At 43.2% G+C, this 14,783-nt stretch overlaps 1 protein-coding gene across 5 annotated transcripts in view; it reads left to right on the forward strand.

Moving 5' to 3' along the window:
• Positions 1 to 14,783, forward strand: part of DENND2B (DENN domain containing 2B) — a 61,333-nt gene that overhangs the window by 460 nt on the left and 46,090 nt on the right. For 4 of the 5 annotated variants that reach the window (XM_088018114.1, XM_028116835.2, XM_088018115.1 and 1 more), the window contains exon 1: positions 9,108 to 9,187. In XM_088018114.1, coding sequence (XP_087874240.1) covers positions 9,108 to 9,187 — 80 coding nt within the window. Of the gene's footprint in view, positions 1 to 9,082; positions 9,188 to 14,783 lie in introns of those variants that run through there. The other variant, XM_088018113.1, reaches the window with a different exon arrangement.

A 14,783-nucleotide genomic window follows, 5' to 3' on the forward strand; every position in this document is an offset into this window, starting at 1 on the left:
GGGTGGCAGCCACAGTTGGAAAACTCCCTTTCATCAGTTTTATAACAGCTGTGACTTTGGGAAGAGAAGGAGCACACTTTGAAGGATAAGGCCAGTGTGGAATTTCTAGGGCCCTTTATCACCATTGCTTTTGTCTCTTTGGGGACCCTCTTTTGTCATCAGTTAACAAGTCAGTTAACATTAAGTTGAGCATCAGGGAAGAACTAGCTAAAATTGCCCTCTAGCTTTCTCAGCCATGTGGGGACAGAGGGGGCCAGCATGGCAGGAGAGCGGTATGGCTGAACTTCCTAGGAATGCCAGACAGCAGAGAGGCTGAGCGTGTGAGCTGTTAGTCCAGGCAGAGACAGGAAAGGGAGACACAGCCATTGCCACCTTAGCCCAAGGCCAGGACTTCTGCCAGAGAGAAGGAAAGACTCAAACACACTTTTGAGAACTCTGGTTTGGGTAGTTAAAAGGAACTCATATATACAATGGAATATTATGCAGCCATCAAAAAGAATGAAATCTTGCCATTTGCAACAACGTGGATGGGACTGGAGGGTGTTAATGCTGAGTGAAATAAGTCAATCAGAGAAAGACATGTATCATATGACCTCACTGATATGAGGAATTCTTAATCTCAGGAAACAAAGTGAGGGTTGCTGGAGTGGTGGGGGGTGGGAGGGATGGGGTGGCTGGGTGATAGTCACTGGGGAGGGTATGTGCTATGGTGAGTGCTGTGAATTGTGTAAGACTGTTGAATCACAGACCTGTACCTCTGAAACAAATAATACATTATATGTTAAAAAAAAAAAAAGAAGAAGAAGATAGCAGGAGGGGAAGAATGAAGGGGGGTAAATCGGAGGGGGAGATGAACCATTAGAGACGATGGACACTGAAAAACAAACTGAGGGTTCTAGAGGGGAGGGGGTGGGGGGATGGGTTAGCCTGGTGATGGGTATTAAAGAGGGCACATTCAGCATGGAGCACTGGGTGTTATATGCAAACAATGAATCATGGAACACTACATCAAAAACTAATGATGTAATGTATGGTGATTAACATTATAATAAAAAAAAGTCAGAGAAAGATAAAAAAAGAACACATGGCAAAGGTAGGGTTAATGATACTGTTTTTGAAGAGGTGAGTAATAATTGGGAACAATAACTGATCATAAGAAAACTATAAATAAAGTTAATAGAAAAAATGTAGAGAGATATTTTATGACACTAAAATGACCTCGGATAGGGAGGGGAGTATGAATCATAATGTGAAATCCTGATAAATTTGAATATATCAAAAATAAAACTTTCTATTCAAAAAAAAAAAGGAACTCATTCAAATGATGACCCTCCCTGAAGCTGATAGTGCCGGTGTTGGTTGCTGGGATTCTTGAAAGAGGAAATTAAAGGCCTAAGCCCTCCTCTGGGGAAGCTGCCGGTCTGTCTAGTCCTTTCCTTGGCCAAGGACCAGCAATGAGAAAAGGTTGCAGGAGGGAGTCAGTAAGAAGGGAAAGAGGGCCCGAGTGGGTGTTCCCTGGGCCGGGGAGTAGGCGTGTTGACCTTACCGTGGTCAGACTACAGCTGTACAGAGCTGTGCGGTCTCCAGGTTCTCAGGGTACACATAGAGCTCTGTTCCCTTTCCCACCTTTTCCTTCCCTCCAGGCTGCCACTTCCACAGGGGAGATTGCTTAAGAAATTAGTGGAATGTAGTTGTTAGCAGAAATTCTCTCATATGGTTTAGAGGTTTCCTTTGTTGGGTGTCTTGACTTCTTACCTGGACTAGGAAAGCAGAGTGCTTGGCAGGGTCTGTGTTTCCTCTACATGGCAACTTTAACCCCAGCAGAATGGGAGGCTTCCTTCCAAATGCTTACTCTCAGGGTTCAAATGTCTCCTCCTTCAGGGGCAAAGCATCTTGTCATGTTCACAGTTAGGCCCATGGAACAGTATCACACAGACATTTAGAAATATCACCTAACCAAGGGCGGGACTTTTTTTGCTCTAGGATAGGAAAGTTCATTCTTAGAGGTTGGGCATCCCTCAGAAGGAGCACTTTTCAGAGCCTGACCTGATGGGGCCCTTCCTGGACCTTTAGGAGAGCATTTGTGGTCGTGGGATTGGATTATAGGGAGAAGGAGCAGGAGAGAGAGAGTTGCAAGATGAAGGCTGGCCTGAGCAAAAGTTGGGAGCCTTTCAGAGGTCTTTCCTCCAGTGGCAGTGAGGAGAATAGATGGGGGGGGGGCGGTTCAAGTGGCTAAGAGCCGGTGCCCTATACTAGAATAGGCTCCTCTTCCCTGCACTGCGCAGGCCCAGCTGTCCAGAGGCTTCTTGTGGATGCTCCACAGGGAGCATGCTCCTGGTATAGTACCTCTTAACCCTTCCCTGCTGGGACTCGGGCTAGGCTGCAGCACTCACCTGCTGACTGAGAGTCAGGTTGGAGAGCTGAGTAAAGCTGGCCAGCTGCAGGCACTGGGTGGGGAGGGACAGCCGTAAATTGGAGAGCTTGCTGCATCTAAATGGGCCACTTTTACTCAGCCTAGCCAACTGTTGCCAGGGCAGACAGTGACGTCAGATTTTCTAATTTTTCAAGAGAAAGACCAGAATCTTTGTATTTTATTTGTACCCACACACTTTTAAAAATGTTTGATAACTAATCCAAATTTCTTAAAGAGAAGGCCAGATGAGACATATTTTTGCTCTTACAAACCATCAGCTTATGTCTTCGGCTATAAACTTTTTTTCCCTGGAGTTGAAAGTGAGGAGAAAGTGCAGAAGCAGATGTTAGCTACTAGAGGTGGGTGGCAGGAAGAATTGTTTTGAGATACAAGAACACTGAGCACATCTGAAAATTGAGGAACTGTTTAGAGGAGACATTGATAATGCTTTCACTGGACCTCGTGATGGACCTGCTCCTTTGTCGTTGAGGGTCGGTGGTTCCTGTGCAGGGCGGAAAAAGCTGAGGGGTGGGAGGAGGAAGAGGGACTGAAGGAACATCCATCTTGTATTTGCTTATAGCTCCGAAACCTTAGGAAGACGATCAGTAGTGACCCTTTGTACCTTTCCAAGTCCTCAGAAAGCAGTAGGACACAAGCTTTCACACTTTTGGGGATATAAACTAGCTTAAAATGCAAATTCCTAGGCCCCACTCCTATAGATTTCCATTCAGGAGGTGGAGGTGGGGACTGGGACTATTTTTAACAAGCGTCCCATTGATGTGAGGGAGAGTGAGTGGATGCTGACCCACATTCCTGTTCTGTTCCTTCACCGGGTGAGTGATCTTGGGCCAGTCATTAATCTCTCTGACCCTAAATTTTCTGATTGGAAAAATGGGTCTGTATCATCACTACCTTGTAGAGCTGTGAGAGCTGAATTCGCAGATGATTAGAGGTAATACAGAGTCCTGGCTCCAAGCTGGGGCAGTGGTGCCAGCTATCGGCTCAAATTCCTGCCGAGCCACTTTCTAGCCAAGTGACTCGAGGCAAGCTATTTAACTGCCCTGTACCTTGGTTTCCTTGGTAACATGTAAATAATAATAGTACCTACTTCTTAGGATTGTTACTAGGATTAAATGATTTAATACTTGGGAGGTGCTTATAACTTCAGCTATTATATAAAGAATGTAGGAACGTGTCTTAATAAATGTACCTTTGCTTTTCCTTAGGTCCTCTTACCGTGCGTAGCAAATGGGTTAACGCTTACTTCAAATGTCACCTCCCTATGAAGCATTCCTGGGGTCCACTTTTTACTTGACTCTTCTCCCTTTATAGTTATATCCTCCAGGCAGGGACTGTCTGAACGTTTTTATATCCTGGTACCTTGCACAGTGCTTGCATAGAGCAAATGGACTGAATGACCGTAGTAACAGGGAATTTGAAAATGACTCAGGGTCGGGAATGGACTGGTTGCTTTCCAAATACCTAGAGCAGCATGATCTGGAAGAAAAACCATTTATTAAACTTCTGTGTGCCAGGAAATCACATGAGGTAGGTCATGTTATTATTGCTCTTATAGTGAGAAAGTTGAGTCTTTGAAACTCACTTGTGCAGTGTCACTTAACTATCAGTTGAGAGAGGCAGGGTTAGAATTAGTTATCTGACCCCAAATCAGGTGTTCTTCCCACTGGACCTCAAGTACCTGGGATGGTGGTTTCTTTGTCTCAATGCAGAGTTTGTAGAACAAGTCTAGGAGTACCTTATTGTGGTCCTTTTTCTGGATAGTCCTGACTCTTCAGATAGTTGTCTATAATTTGTCACAGCTGGGTTTTTGAGCAACTCGTGACTGGTGGTAGATGCTAATTGAACAATTTCATTTTCTAAACATGCAGTTTCTGCCTGGACTTTGTCATCGATGGACCTGAGAACTAGTGAAACAGCCTCTCAGCCCCCTTCTCTGCGCCATGCCCAGTGGGTATTTCCTCTAACTAGAGTATCTTCTCTCCTTGCAGTCAGGCTAGCTAAGGTGTCAGGCTGAAAGCACAGCTGAGAGCCTGGAGTTGCTCTTAGGGCCCTAGAAGAAGCAGTGTCCCCCAGGAAGGCCAGCCATGCGTGGTGCGCAAGTCTGAGCTTCAGGTGTAAAGGGTTAGCCTGGTCCTTAGTACCTCAAGCCCCTAGATTATTCCCTGATCTGATAGACCTGGCCTAGAGGGAGCAGGTGGAGGGAGGATGACAATTTGGCATCTTGTTCTTCTTACTGAGTGGGCCTGTCTGGGGTTCTCGGCAGTGCCTGCCCAAGATGCCTGAACTCCCAGCTGCTTTTGAGAATTGCAGCTGTGCTCTCGCAGAAGTGTGATCAAGATTCCTTGCCATGGGCCTTGTAGAAATTTTGGTCCACTCCTCTCTTGGTTACCTCTTCATGGGATTTTTCTTCTTGGCACAAGCAAATGTCAGAGTCATCTGTATTTTTCCTTCTTACTAAGTTGGCTCTGTGTTGTCATATTCAACTACATAAAAGCATTTCTGAGCAGTGGGCCCACCCTCCTTAGATCGGAAATTCGGGGAAAGAAAGAATATATTTTTTATCATGTTATTTTAATATCTTTCAGTTTCTGGTCTTTCCACAGATCTTCTGCCCTCTCCCTGAGGACTTGCCCTGGAGCCGCTAGAGCATGTCTAGTGTTGTTTTGATGGGTTATGATGGTTATTGTGACCATTGTTACCATGGGCACAGTTGAAAGCTGATGCTTAGCCAGTTGATTCCTTGTAGCACTGTGCTCCCCGAGGACCCTGAGAACCGGCCTGGGAGAGCTTCCAGAGGCTGCCTCTTCTCCTCCTCCTTTCTAGTGCACACACAGCCATATGCCAAGAGCTTAACTTGGCACTGGGCTGGGGCAGATAAAGAAGATCTCATGAGAGCCAGTGTGCACAGATGCTCTGGTGGCAGGATGACTTCTCCTCATCCTCATTATTATCATCATCATCACCATCATCACTGTATACTTAGGTTTATAAAGATTTTTTTCCCCTAACAGGTAGAGAAGGATTTTCTCTACCTTATGAAGGATAAAAGTGAGGCTCAGGTTTGGTTTTCTTGTCATTGAGGCTAATCACTATTTGCACCAAGGTAATAAGTAAGATGGCCTCTAGAATTAAGGTCTTCAGAGGCTGTAAATAAATATGTTTAACTCTCACATCCAAATGCACTTCATTTTGGTCAGTGTGATGGGAATGCCAGTCAGAGTGAGAACTGCTATTCAGCTTCCATGAAGGGGTGTTAGTCCAGGCCAGAGTGTACAGTCACATTGGAAATATGCTTGGTGTCTCAGTTGTGTTCTCTCTCACATCCACTCTCCAAGGCACTTAAAAAAATATTTTTTTGCCCCTAAGTTTTATTTTAACAGCTATATTGAGATATAATTCACATACTGTAAAATGCACACATTTCAGTTGTTTTTAGTTTATTCACAGAGTTGTGCAACTATCACCACGATCTAATTCCAGTACTTTTTTTTTCACCTCAAAAAGAAACCCATACTGTTGCTGGAGTGGTGGGGGGTGGGAGGGAGGGGGTGGCTGGGTGATAGACACTGGGGAGGGTATGTGCTATGGTGAGCACTGTGAATTGTGCAATACTGTTGAATCACAGATCTGTACCTCTGAAACAAATAATGTAATATATGTTAAGAAAAAAAAAGAAGATAGCAGGAGGGGAAGAATGAAAGGGGGGAAATCGGAGGGGCAGATGAACCATGAGAGATGATGGACTCTGAAAAACAAACTGAGGGTTCTAGAGGGGAGGGGGCTGGGAGGATGGGTTAGCCTGGTGATGGGTATCAAAGAGGGCACGTTCTGCGTGGAGCACTGGGTGTTATGCACAAACAATGAATCATGGAACACTACATCAAAAACTAATGATATAATGTATGGTGATTAACATAACAATAAAAAATTTAAAGAAGGAAAAAAAAAAGAAACCCATACTGATCGCAGCCATTCTCTGCTCTGCCACTCTCAACCCAACCTTGGCAACCACTAATTTACTTTCTGTCTTGCAGATTTGCCTATTCTCTACATTTTGTAAAAATGGCACCAGGGTTCATGCGTGTTATAGAATGTATCGGTACTTCTCCTTCCTTTTTATGTCTGAATAATATTTCATTGTGTGGATATATCACATTTTGTTTATGCATTCATCCATTGACGGACATTTGGATTGTTTCCACTTTTTGGCTATTATGAATAATGCTGTTATGAACATTTGTGTATAGGTATTTGTGTGGACACAGTATTTTTATTTCTCTTGGATATAAACCTAGGAGTGGATCATGCTAGGTCATATGGTAACTCTGTGTACAACTTTTCTGAACTGACAAACTGTTTTCCAAAATGGCTGCACCATTGTACATTCTCGCTAGCAATAAATGAAGGTTTCAGTGTCTCCACAGCCTTACTAACATTTGTTTTTATCTGTCTGTTTCATTATAGCCATACTGGTGGGTGTGAAGTATGATACTATATTATAGTTTTGATTTCTATTTCCCTGATGACTAGTGATTTGTTTCATCAGCTGACTGGCTGATTTTATATCTTTGGAGAAATGCCTATTCAAATCCTTTGTCCAGTTTTTAATTGGGTTATTTGTCTTTCTGTTATTGAATTGAAAGAATTCTTTATACATTCTGGATATAGCTCCTTAGCAGATACATGATTTGCAAATAATTTCTCCCTATCTGTGGGTGTCTTTTAAATTTCTTGGTGGTATTTTTATAGCACAAGGGTTTTTAATTTTGGTATGATATAGTTTAATGTCTTTTTTGTTGCTGGTCCTTTTGTTGTCGTATCTAAGAAACCATTGCCTAATCTGATGTTACAAAGATTTACCCCTGTTTTCTTCTAGGCTTTGCTTTTGTAAATTTTACTCTTACATTTAGGTCTGAGATCCAGTTTTATTTATTTATTTTTTTGGTATGAGGTAAGGGTCCTACTTTATTTTTTGCCTATGAATATCCAGTTGTCCCAGCACCATTGGTTGAAAAGACTTCTTTCCCTATTGAATAGTCTTGGCATCCTTGTTGAAAATCAATTGACCATGAACATTTGGGTTTATTTCTGGACTCTTAATTTTATTCCCTTGATCTCTATTTCTATTCTTATGTGTATATACACTGTCTTGATTACTGTGGCTTTGTAGTATGTTTTGAAATTAGTCTGAGTTCTCTAACTTTATTCTTCTTTTTTAAGATTGTTTTGGCTATTCTGGATCCCTTGGATTGCCATAAAATTTTAGGACCAGCTTGTCAGTTTCTACAGTTGATGGATATTCTGTTCAATTTATAAATCAATTTGGGGAATATTGCCATCTTAACAATTTTGAATTTTCTCATCCATGAACATGGGATGTCTATTTATTTGTGTCTTCTTTAATTTCTTTCAATGATGTTTTATAGTTTGCAATATACATGTCTTACATGTCTTTTGTTAAATTTATTCCCAAGTATTTTTCTAAGTATTCTTAGAAATACTAAGGTTTTTTTTTTTGCTGAAATTATTAATGGAATTTTTAAAATTTCATTTCCAGATTTTTCGTTGCCAGTGGTTAGAAGTAAAATTGATTTTTAAAATATTACTCTTTATCCTGCAAACTTGCCTGACTTTATATATTAGATTAAAAGTTTTTTAGTGGAGTCCTTTGGATTTTCTATGTACATGATCATATCATCTGCAAATAAGAGATAATTCTACTTCTTCCTTTCCAATCTGGATGTACTCTTAAGTTTTAACCTTTTTCTTCCTTTTATTATTTTAACATAAAATGATGTTCCTTAAAGGATAATGATATATTTGCTAACTCTGTATGGTACATGAATGGACATTTTTCACTTTGTCAGTACTTAAATACCATAATGTATATTAGAAAAAATATGATAGTTCATAATTTTATGGTGTTAGCTCAAATGTTACTCTATTAGAATATTCCTCCCTGAACCTTCTACTTCAAATAACAGATCTTCTTCACACTCCCTTTACCTTGCTTCATTTTCTTCTTCATACCACCTATCATCACCATACAAATTATACAGAAATGTATACTGATATATCACACACATGTGACATGTAAAGGCTTATTGTTTGTTTTTCCTGTAATGGATCTCCCCAAGGGCAGAGACTTTGTTTCATTCTTTGTTGGATGGCAGTGCCTAGGACTTAGGTGCTCAGTAAATATTTGTTGAGTGACTAAATGATTAATTGTATAGAACAAGGTTAAATATTTTAAGATAAGCAAGTTAGTTTCAAGTTGTTTCAAGAAAAACACTGAATAAATAGTTATTCAGGAGGTATACAGATAGGATGGAATTTGCCAAGGCTCTATGGCATGCTTGAAGTTTGGGAATATTTAAAAAATGAGAAGAGGTAGGATGGAAATGGAGTTTTGTCATTCTCTGTAAAGTGATAGGTTATCTGCTAGCTCACAGAGTCATTGCCTAACCCAGATCAGGGGTCCCTTGAGGCTCTTAAGCTATAACACATGGAATTAAATCTATGTGGGAAAGTGGTTCCTGCCACCCGCCACAGAAACCCTCTTGGCAGTTTTGGAGGTCATCTGGAAATGTTTGAGGTACTTTTGGCTGCCCGTGGAAACTTGGCTAATAGGCCTTGATTTCTTTGCAGGGCTCTGGGTTTGCCGAGAGCAGAAATGACCATGACTGCCAACAAGAATTCCAGCATCACCCACGGAGCTGGAGGCACTAAAGCCCCTCGGGGGACTCTGAGCAGGTGAGTAGGAGAGCACTTCTAGGGAAATGGAGTTCACTGGAGGGTGGCATCAAGAGGCAGCCAAATGGCTTGGGTCCAAAGTATAAATGCTTATCATCATGACTCTGACAGTTGTCCAGGTGAATGATCTGGGCTCAGCTCATGGTGACTATGAAGCAAAAGCCATCTGTAATGTCTATGCCATTTTCCAGTTCTCTAAGTGTCCATAGGAGAAAGCAAAGGGACCCTAAAACAGACTTTGCTTTGTGCTGTTGGAGGAGCCTAGAGCTCCAGGAATGGAGCCAGCAAGAAGCAGCTGACATTCTCCTGGCTATATCCTTTTCCTTAAGATGGGACAGCTTGGGCCTGTGCCTGAGCGAGGCTACACTGTAGTGAGGGAGGTTGACCACACTGGGGGTCGGGGTGGGGAGACAGTTATGCATGTTAGCACAAGTTGCAAGCAGAAGTCTAGTTCTACAAGAATTTAGGCTGGGCTGTAAACAAAGCAGCTTGGGGAATTTTAGTCAGTGTAAGCTATAATCCACTTTCCTGGTTTGGTCTTTTTTTAAAAAGTAGAATGTAGAATGAAAGAAAAACCACAGATTTTGAAATCATAAACAATTGGCTTCAAATCCAAGCTCTACTCCCCAGATAGTGAGATCTCAGGTCATTTTCTTATGCCCTCCAAAATCTTAAATACTCATCTATGAAATAATAATAATAGTATCTCACAGAGTTGCTGTGAGGATTAAATGAGATAATATATGTCAGTGCTTAGCATAGTTTCTGGCATAAAGCTTCTCAATAAATGTTAACTCCCTTCCTATGATGGGATAAAAGTTTCCAGAGCTGGAAGATTGATGTATAGCTCTCACCAGGGCTTCTCAATTTTGGGTCAAGGCCTAACTTTTTAAAATATTCTCCCCCCCCCCCACCCAATTTCCACTATGTGGGGGTTAGAGTGGGAGAAGCAGGTTTTACATTAAGTCACAAAGCAGAATCAGGACCACCGACAAGTACCTGTTTCTATTTGGAATATGTACCTACATGTTTTAAATAATTTTAGAAATTGCTCTTCCTTTAGCTTTCTGGCATATGTGCCATCATAACATGATAGATGATATTTGTAAATATCTGAGCCTCTGATGTGCCTTAAAAAAGCATTCTTCCAGCTTCTCCTCTAGGTCTTCATTTCCCTTCCTTTCTGCCATATTTCTGCTTTCTTTCCAATTTTCTTTCCTGGGCTTTTGGCATGGAGTCCCAGGCCTCTGTGGCTAGCTATACCCTTCTCTCCAAGGCTACTGCTGGACCGTGGGTGTTATTTTGAAAGTGTCATCTGGTGGGTTTGCTGGCTGTCTTCACCCCCAGCCATATCTGGGGGTTGCTCTTTGGGCTGAGTAGGGTAGTAAATTACCAGTTCATTTAGGAAGTCATTGTCAGTGAGCTCTGAGGGCTTTCCTCTCAGGTGCCAGGCTCTGTGGTGGACAATGGGGGAGAAAGAAGAATGATCCTTTCTCTTTCTTCAAGGCATGTACAACCTGTATTAATGACTTTGGCACCTGAATCTCTTAGTCTGACCTTTCAGTAGATGTTTGGCAGTGACCTGAGGCCCTTTTTTTTTTATCATCACAAGGGAAAAGATCCTTGGCGTGTCGGGAACTTTGGTTGGGGAGTGGAAGGGTGCTAGGGCCTGGGAAAGCTGGGTATTTGACTCGAGGCTGCTTTGGGGACCCCCACATCATCCACATGGAGGCAGAGGAACCCAGGGGTAATAGAGGCATCTGTGTCTCACTCTGGGGGTAGGAGGTACTCTGGGGCATGGAAAACTGGTGGGAAGGGCAGATGTGACCCTGTGGAACTGGCAAGATAGGTATTTGCAAGTTTGTGTCCTTAACTTGAGTGAGACTTCACCTGAGCCAGTATGGGTTAAAGAGCCTGTATTCTATTCTGTCTTTTGACTTTTATGGGTATTCTGCTAATATATTTCCTTCCTTTTGCTCTGTAGCCCGGTTTTGATTGGCAGGGTATGTAGGAGGAGGAAATCCAAGCCTTTTCATTTGACCACCAAAGTTTTGTTCTTTGCTAGGTTTTGGTCTTTTGGAGCAGGTTTCCCTTTCTCTTTGTTGATGAGGCAGCGTGGGCACGTTGCTTCACCCTCAGCTGCCGGATATACCCTCCCTACATATGGTTCGCACTCCAGCTCCTAAGATTTGGCTGCATCCCAATTCTGGGAGTGGGAGGTGAGATTCTCCACGCTCCCCTGGATTTCAGAGGCCAGGTTTTATGATGTTGGTGTTGATGACTGGGGTGAGACTAGAAGCAGTGTGGTGACTTGCAAACAAGGAAGTGTTATGTTTAAAGCTAATTCAGCCACCTAAACAGGGTGAACTTTGCTACGTGTTGCTCTCAGGAGATTTCACTTGTGCTGTAAGGCCTGGCAGGCAGCAGGGGCAGTTCTCAGAAGACTCGTCATTCCTGCTGATTTCCTGGACAGCTTCTTCACTGTGAACCTCTAGCGTCCGGGTCACTGCCCCATGGAGGTTCAGGCTATCAGTATAGTGTTTGGGAACCTTGCCTCTGGATGGAGGTGTGAGAAACCTGGGTGCCTATAAAAGTGTAGACTTCTTGGGGTCATGGACTTTGGTTGACTTCTTTCCATCTACCTTGAGCCTGGAACAATGCTTGGTATGTGGAAGATGATAACTATTTATTGACCAGTTGATTAGCTGTCTGGGAGAGGAGTCTCTTCTAGCATAGGCTGCTGTGCTATTTGAGTCCTCATAGTACCTTTCTCATAGGTCTTACCAACTTTGGGCTCCCTTTCCATTCAGTCCCCAGACACTTAGAAGGGCAGAGCTGAAAGGAACCTTAGAGTTCATTCAGTCAAACCCACTTCTTTTACAGATTGGGAAGCTGAGACGTAGAAAAGGAGAGGCGCTCCCTCCAAATACAAAGCTAACGGGAGAAAGAACTCAAGGCTAGCTCTCTTGGTCCTTCTGTTGTTTTATTGTACCACTCCATTCACCTCCCTCTAAATATCCCTGGGATCTTCCTGCTCAAAAACTATTGTCAAGTATGATACGGTCAAACTTGGCCTGGCTTGTAAGGCTTTCATAAAAAGCCCTGGTCTTTCTTTCTACTCTTATCCTTCACTGTTGTCTAATGCAAACCTTACACTTCTGCCAGTCTAGATGCAAGTGTTACTTCCTTCCCAGTGCTTTTCTTAACCACCCAGCAAAGAAGGATTTCCCTCCCCTCTGTATTCACTCTTAGAACCCGTGATTTGGAGCCTCCAGATGGCACTTATCATATAGTACCTCATAGGGTGGATTTTCATGGGGGTCTTATTTCCCCTACTCTGTTGGAACTCTTTGGAGGCCCAGCACATACTCTTTTGGACTGTTAGAGTTGGAGGGGTCTTGGGATTCATTCAGTTTCGTGATGTTACATTCAAGGAAGCTAAAACCACATAGTTAATTGACTGTGGAACCATAATTTCAGCTCACATTTGTAGGTTTCTGGGCAGAGCAAGGCATTGGTTTGTAATATTGTAAAGTCCAGAGAGGCCTTGGGGGCCCACTGCTAAAGTGGGCACCAATCTGGACCCTCTGCCTTCGATTTCAGGAAGAGGGTGAGAGCTAGCAGATAGGGAAAGTCTCCTGAGAGTGGTGGCTGTGGGTAAAAGATAGTGCTGCAGAGCCTGTCCTGGTGTGGCAGGCTACCTCTCCAGAGGACCTGTGGCCTTAGCCCCCTGTTACCTGAGATGCTTCCTAGAATCCAACCGTGATGTCAGTAATATTTGTCTGGTTATTTATTGCTGCATAGCAAACGGCCCTAAACTTAGTGGCTTAAAACATTAACAGTCATTTATTTTGCTCACAAATCGCAGTTTGGGTAGGGCTCATTAGGGAAAGCTCGCCTCTATTCCTTGCAGCATTGGTAACTCAGTGGCTAGGGGCTGGAATCATCTGAAGACTTGTACACTTACATGTCTGACCACTGATGCTGGCAGTCAGCTGGGACCTCAGCTGTGGAACGCCTACGTGTGGCCTCTGTTGGTTGCATGCTTTTACAGCATGATGTCTGGGTTGCAAGAGTGAGCATCTCAAGAGAACTAGGCAGAAATGCATGACATTTTAATGACCTGGCCTCCGAAGTTGCATGGTGTCTTTTCTGTTTTACCCAGTTGATGAAGGCGAGAACAAAGTTCTGCCTGAGTTCAAGGTAAAGAGCTCTGCACCCCAATTCCAACGTGGTGGTGTGTGTGAGGGTGCTCCCCCGCACCACTTAAGCAATTCTCTGACACCAGCTCAGTGCCCTACAATTCAGCTTGATTCTGAGACTATCTACCAGGGAGATCATCAGATCCCACAATTTAAGGGCTCAGCCCTAGACTACCCTTTGCCTCAGATGCTAATCTCAAGCCAGGTTGTTACCTGTGCTTCTGACAGACTGGCTAAACATCAGAGGTTCCCACGACCCCCTCCTTGGGTTCACTAATTTACTAGAGTGGCTCACAGAACTCAGGAAACCCATTTACTCACTAGATTACCAGTTTATTACAAAGGATATTAATGGATACGAATCAACAGCCAGATGAAGAGATACATAGGGCGAGGTCTCAAACAAAGGATTTTTTGTCTTGGAGAGCTTGGGCCTTGCATAGTGGCATGCGGCAGCATTCTGATTCACCAACCTGGAACTTCTCTGAACCCTGCCCTTTTGGGTTTTTATGGAGGCTTCAGTTACATAGGCACGATTGATGAGATCATTGGCCATTGGTGGCTGATTCAACCTCCAGCCAGTCTCTCCTCCCTGGAGTTCTGGGGAGGGGAACAACTGAAAGTTCCAACCGTCTAATCACAAGGTTGGCCTCTAATAACAAGGTTGGTTTTCCCGGCAAACAGCCCCCATGCTTAGGTGTAGTCCAAAAGTCACTCATTAACATGACAAAAGACACCTTGATCACTGTCATCTCTTAGGCAATTCCAAGGGTTTTAGGAGCTCTGTGCCAGAAATGGGACTAATACCAATTCTGTATTTCTTATTATAAATCAAAACATCACACAAACCGAGGGAAAATAATTCCCACTTGATGAGAGGAGTATCCACTTCACATTGCTAGAAGGGCATGTGAGATGGGGTAGGTCATGATCACTGTCTTTGGAAAATGCAGTCTGCCATAGTCTGCCCTCTGATCACAAATATTCACATCCTTGCCCAATGTGAAATATACTCAGTCTCTCTTCTAAGTTCCCAAGTCTCATCTTGTGAATGGCATCAGTTTGAAGTCTAAGATCTCATCATGTGAGTCAGGTTCAGGTATAGATGAAACGCTTTAGGTGCAGTCCCTTTCTCTCATTGTGTGCAGTTCCTTGAGTCCTATTTCTCTTGATGTTGAAGACCTGTAAACTAGAGAGAATATGTATCTGCCACCCAAGATACCCTGGTGGGACAGGCCCAGAATAACCACTGTAGATAGCCCTCTTCACATAGGGGGAAACCGGAGGCCACACAGCGGTTACTGGCCCATTGTAATTCTTACAACCAGTGAGGCACAAGTGACCGAAGCCTTGGTTAAGTCGTGGTTTTATTGCCTCAGAGGCATTTACCTTGT

The sequence above is a fragment of the Eumetopias jubatus genome, unplaced genomic scaffold (assembly GCF_037043125.1).
Source record: "Eumetopias jubatus isolate StellerSeaLion01/CBP00866 unplaced genomic scaffold, mEumJub1_p1.0 scaffold_13, whole genome shotgun sequence".
NCBI classification, from domain to species: domain Eukaryota; kingdom Metazoa; phylum Chordata; class Mammalia; order Carnivora; family Otariidae; genus Eumetopias; species Eumetopias jubatus.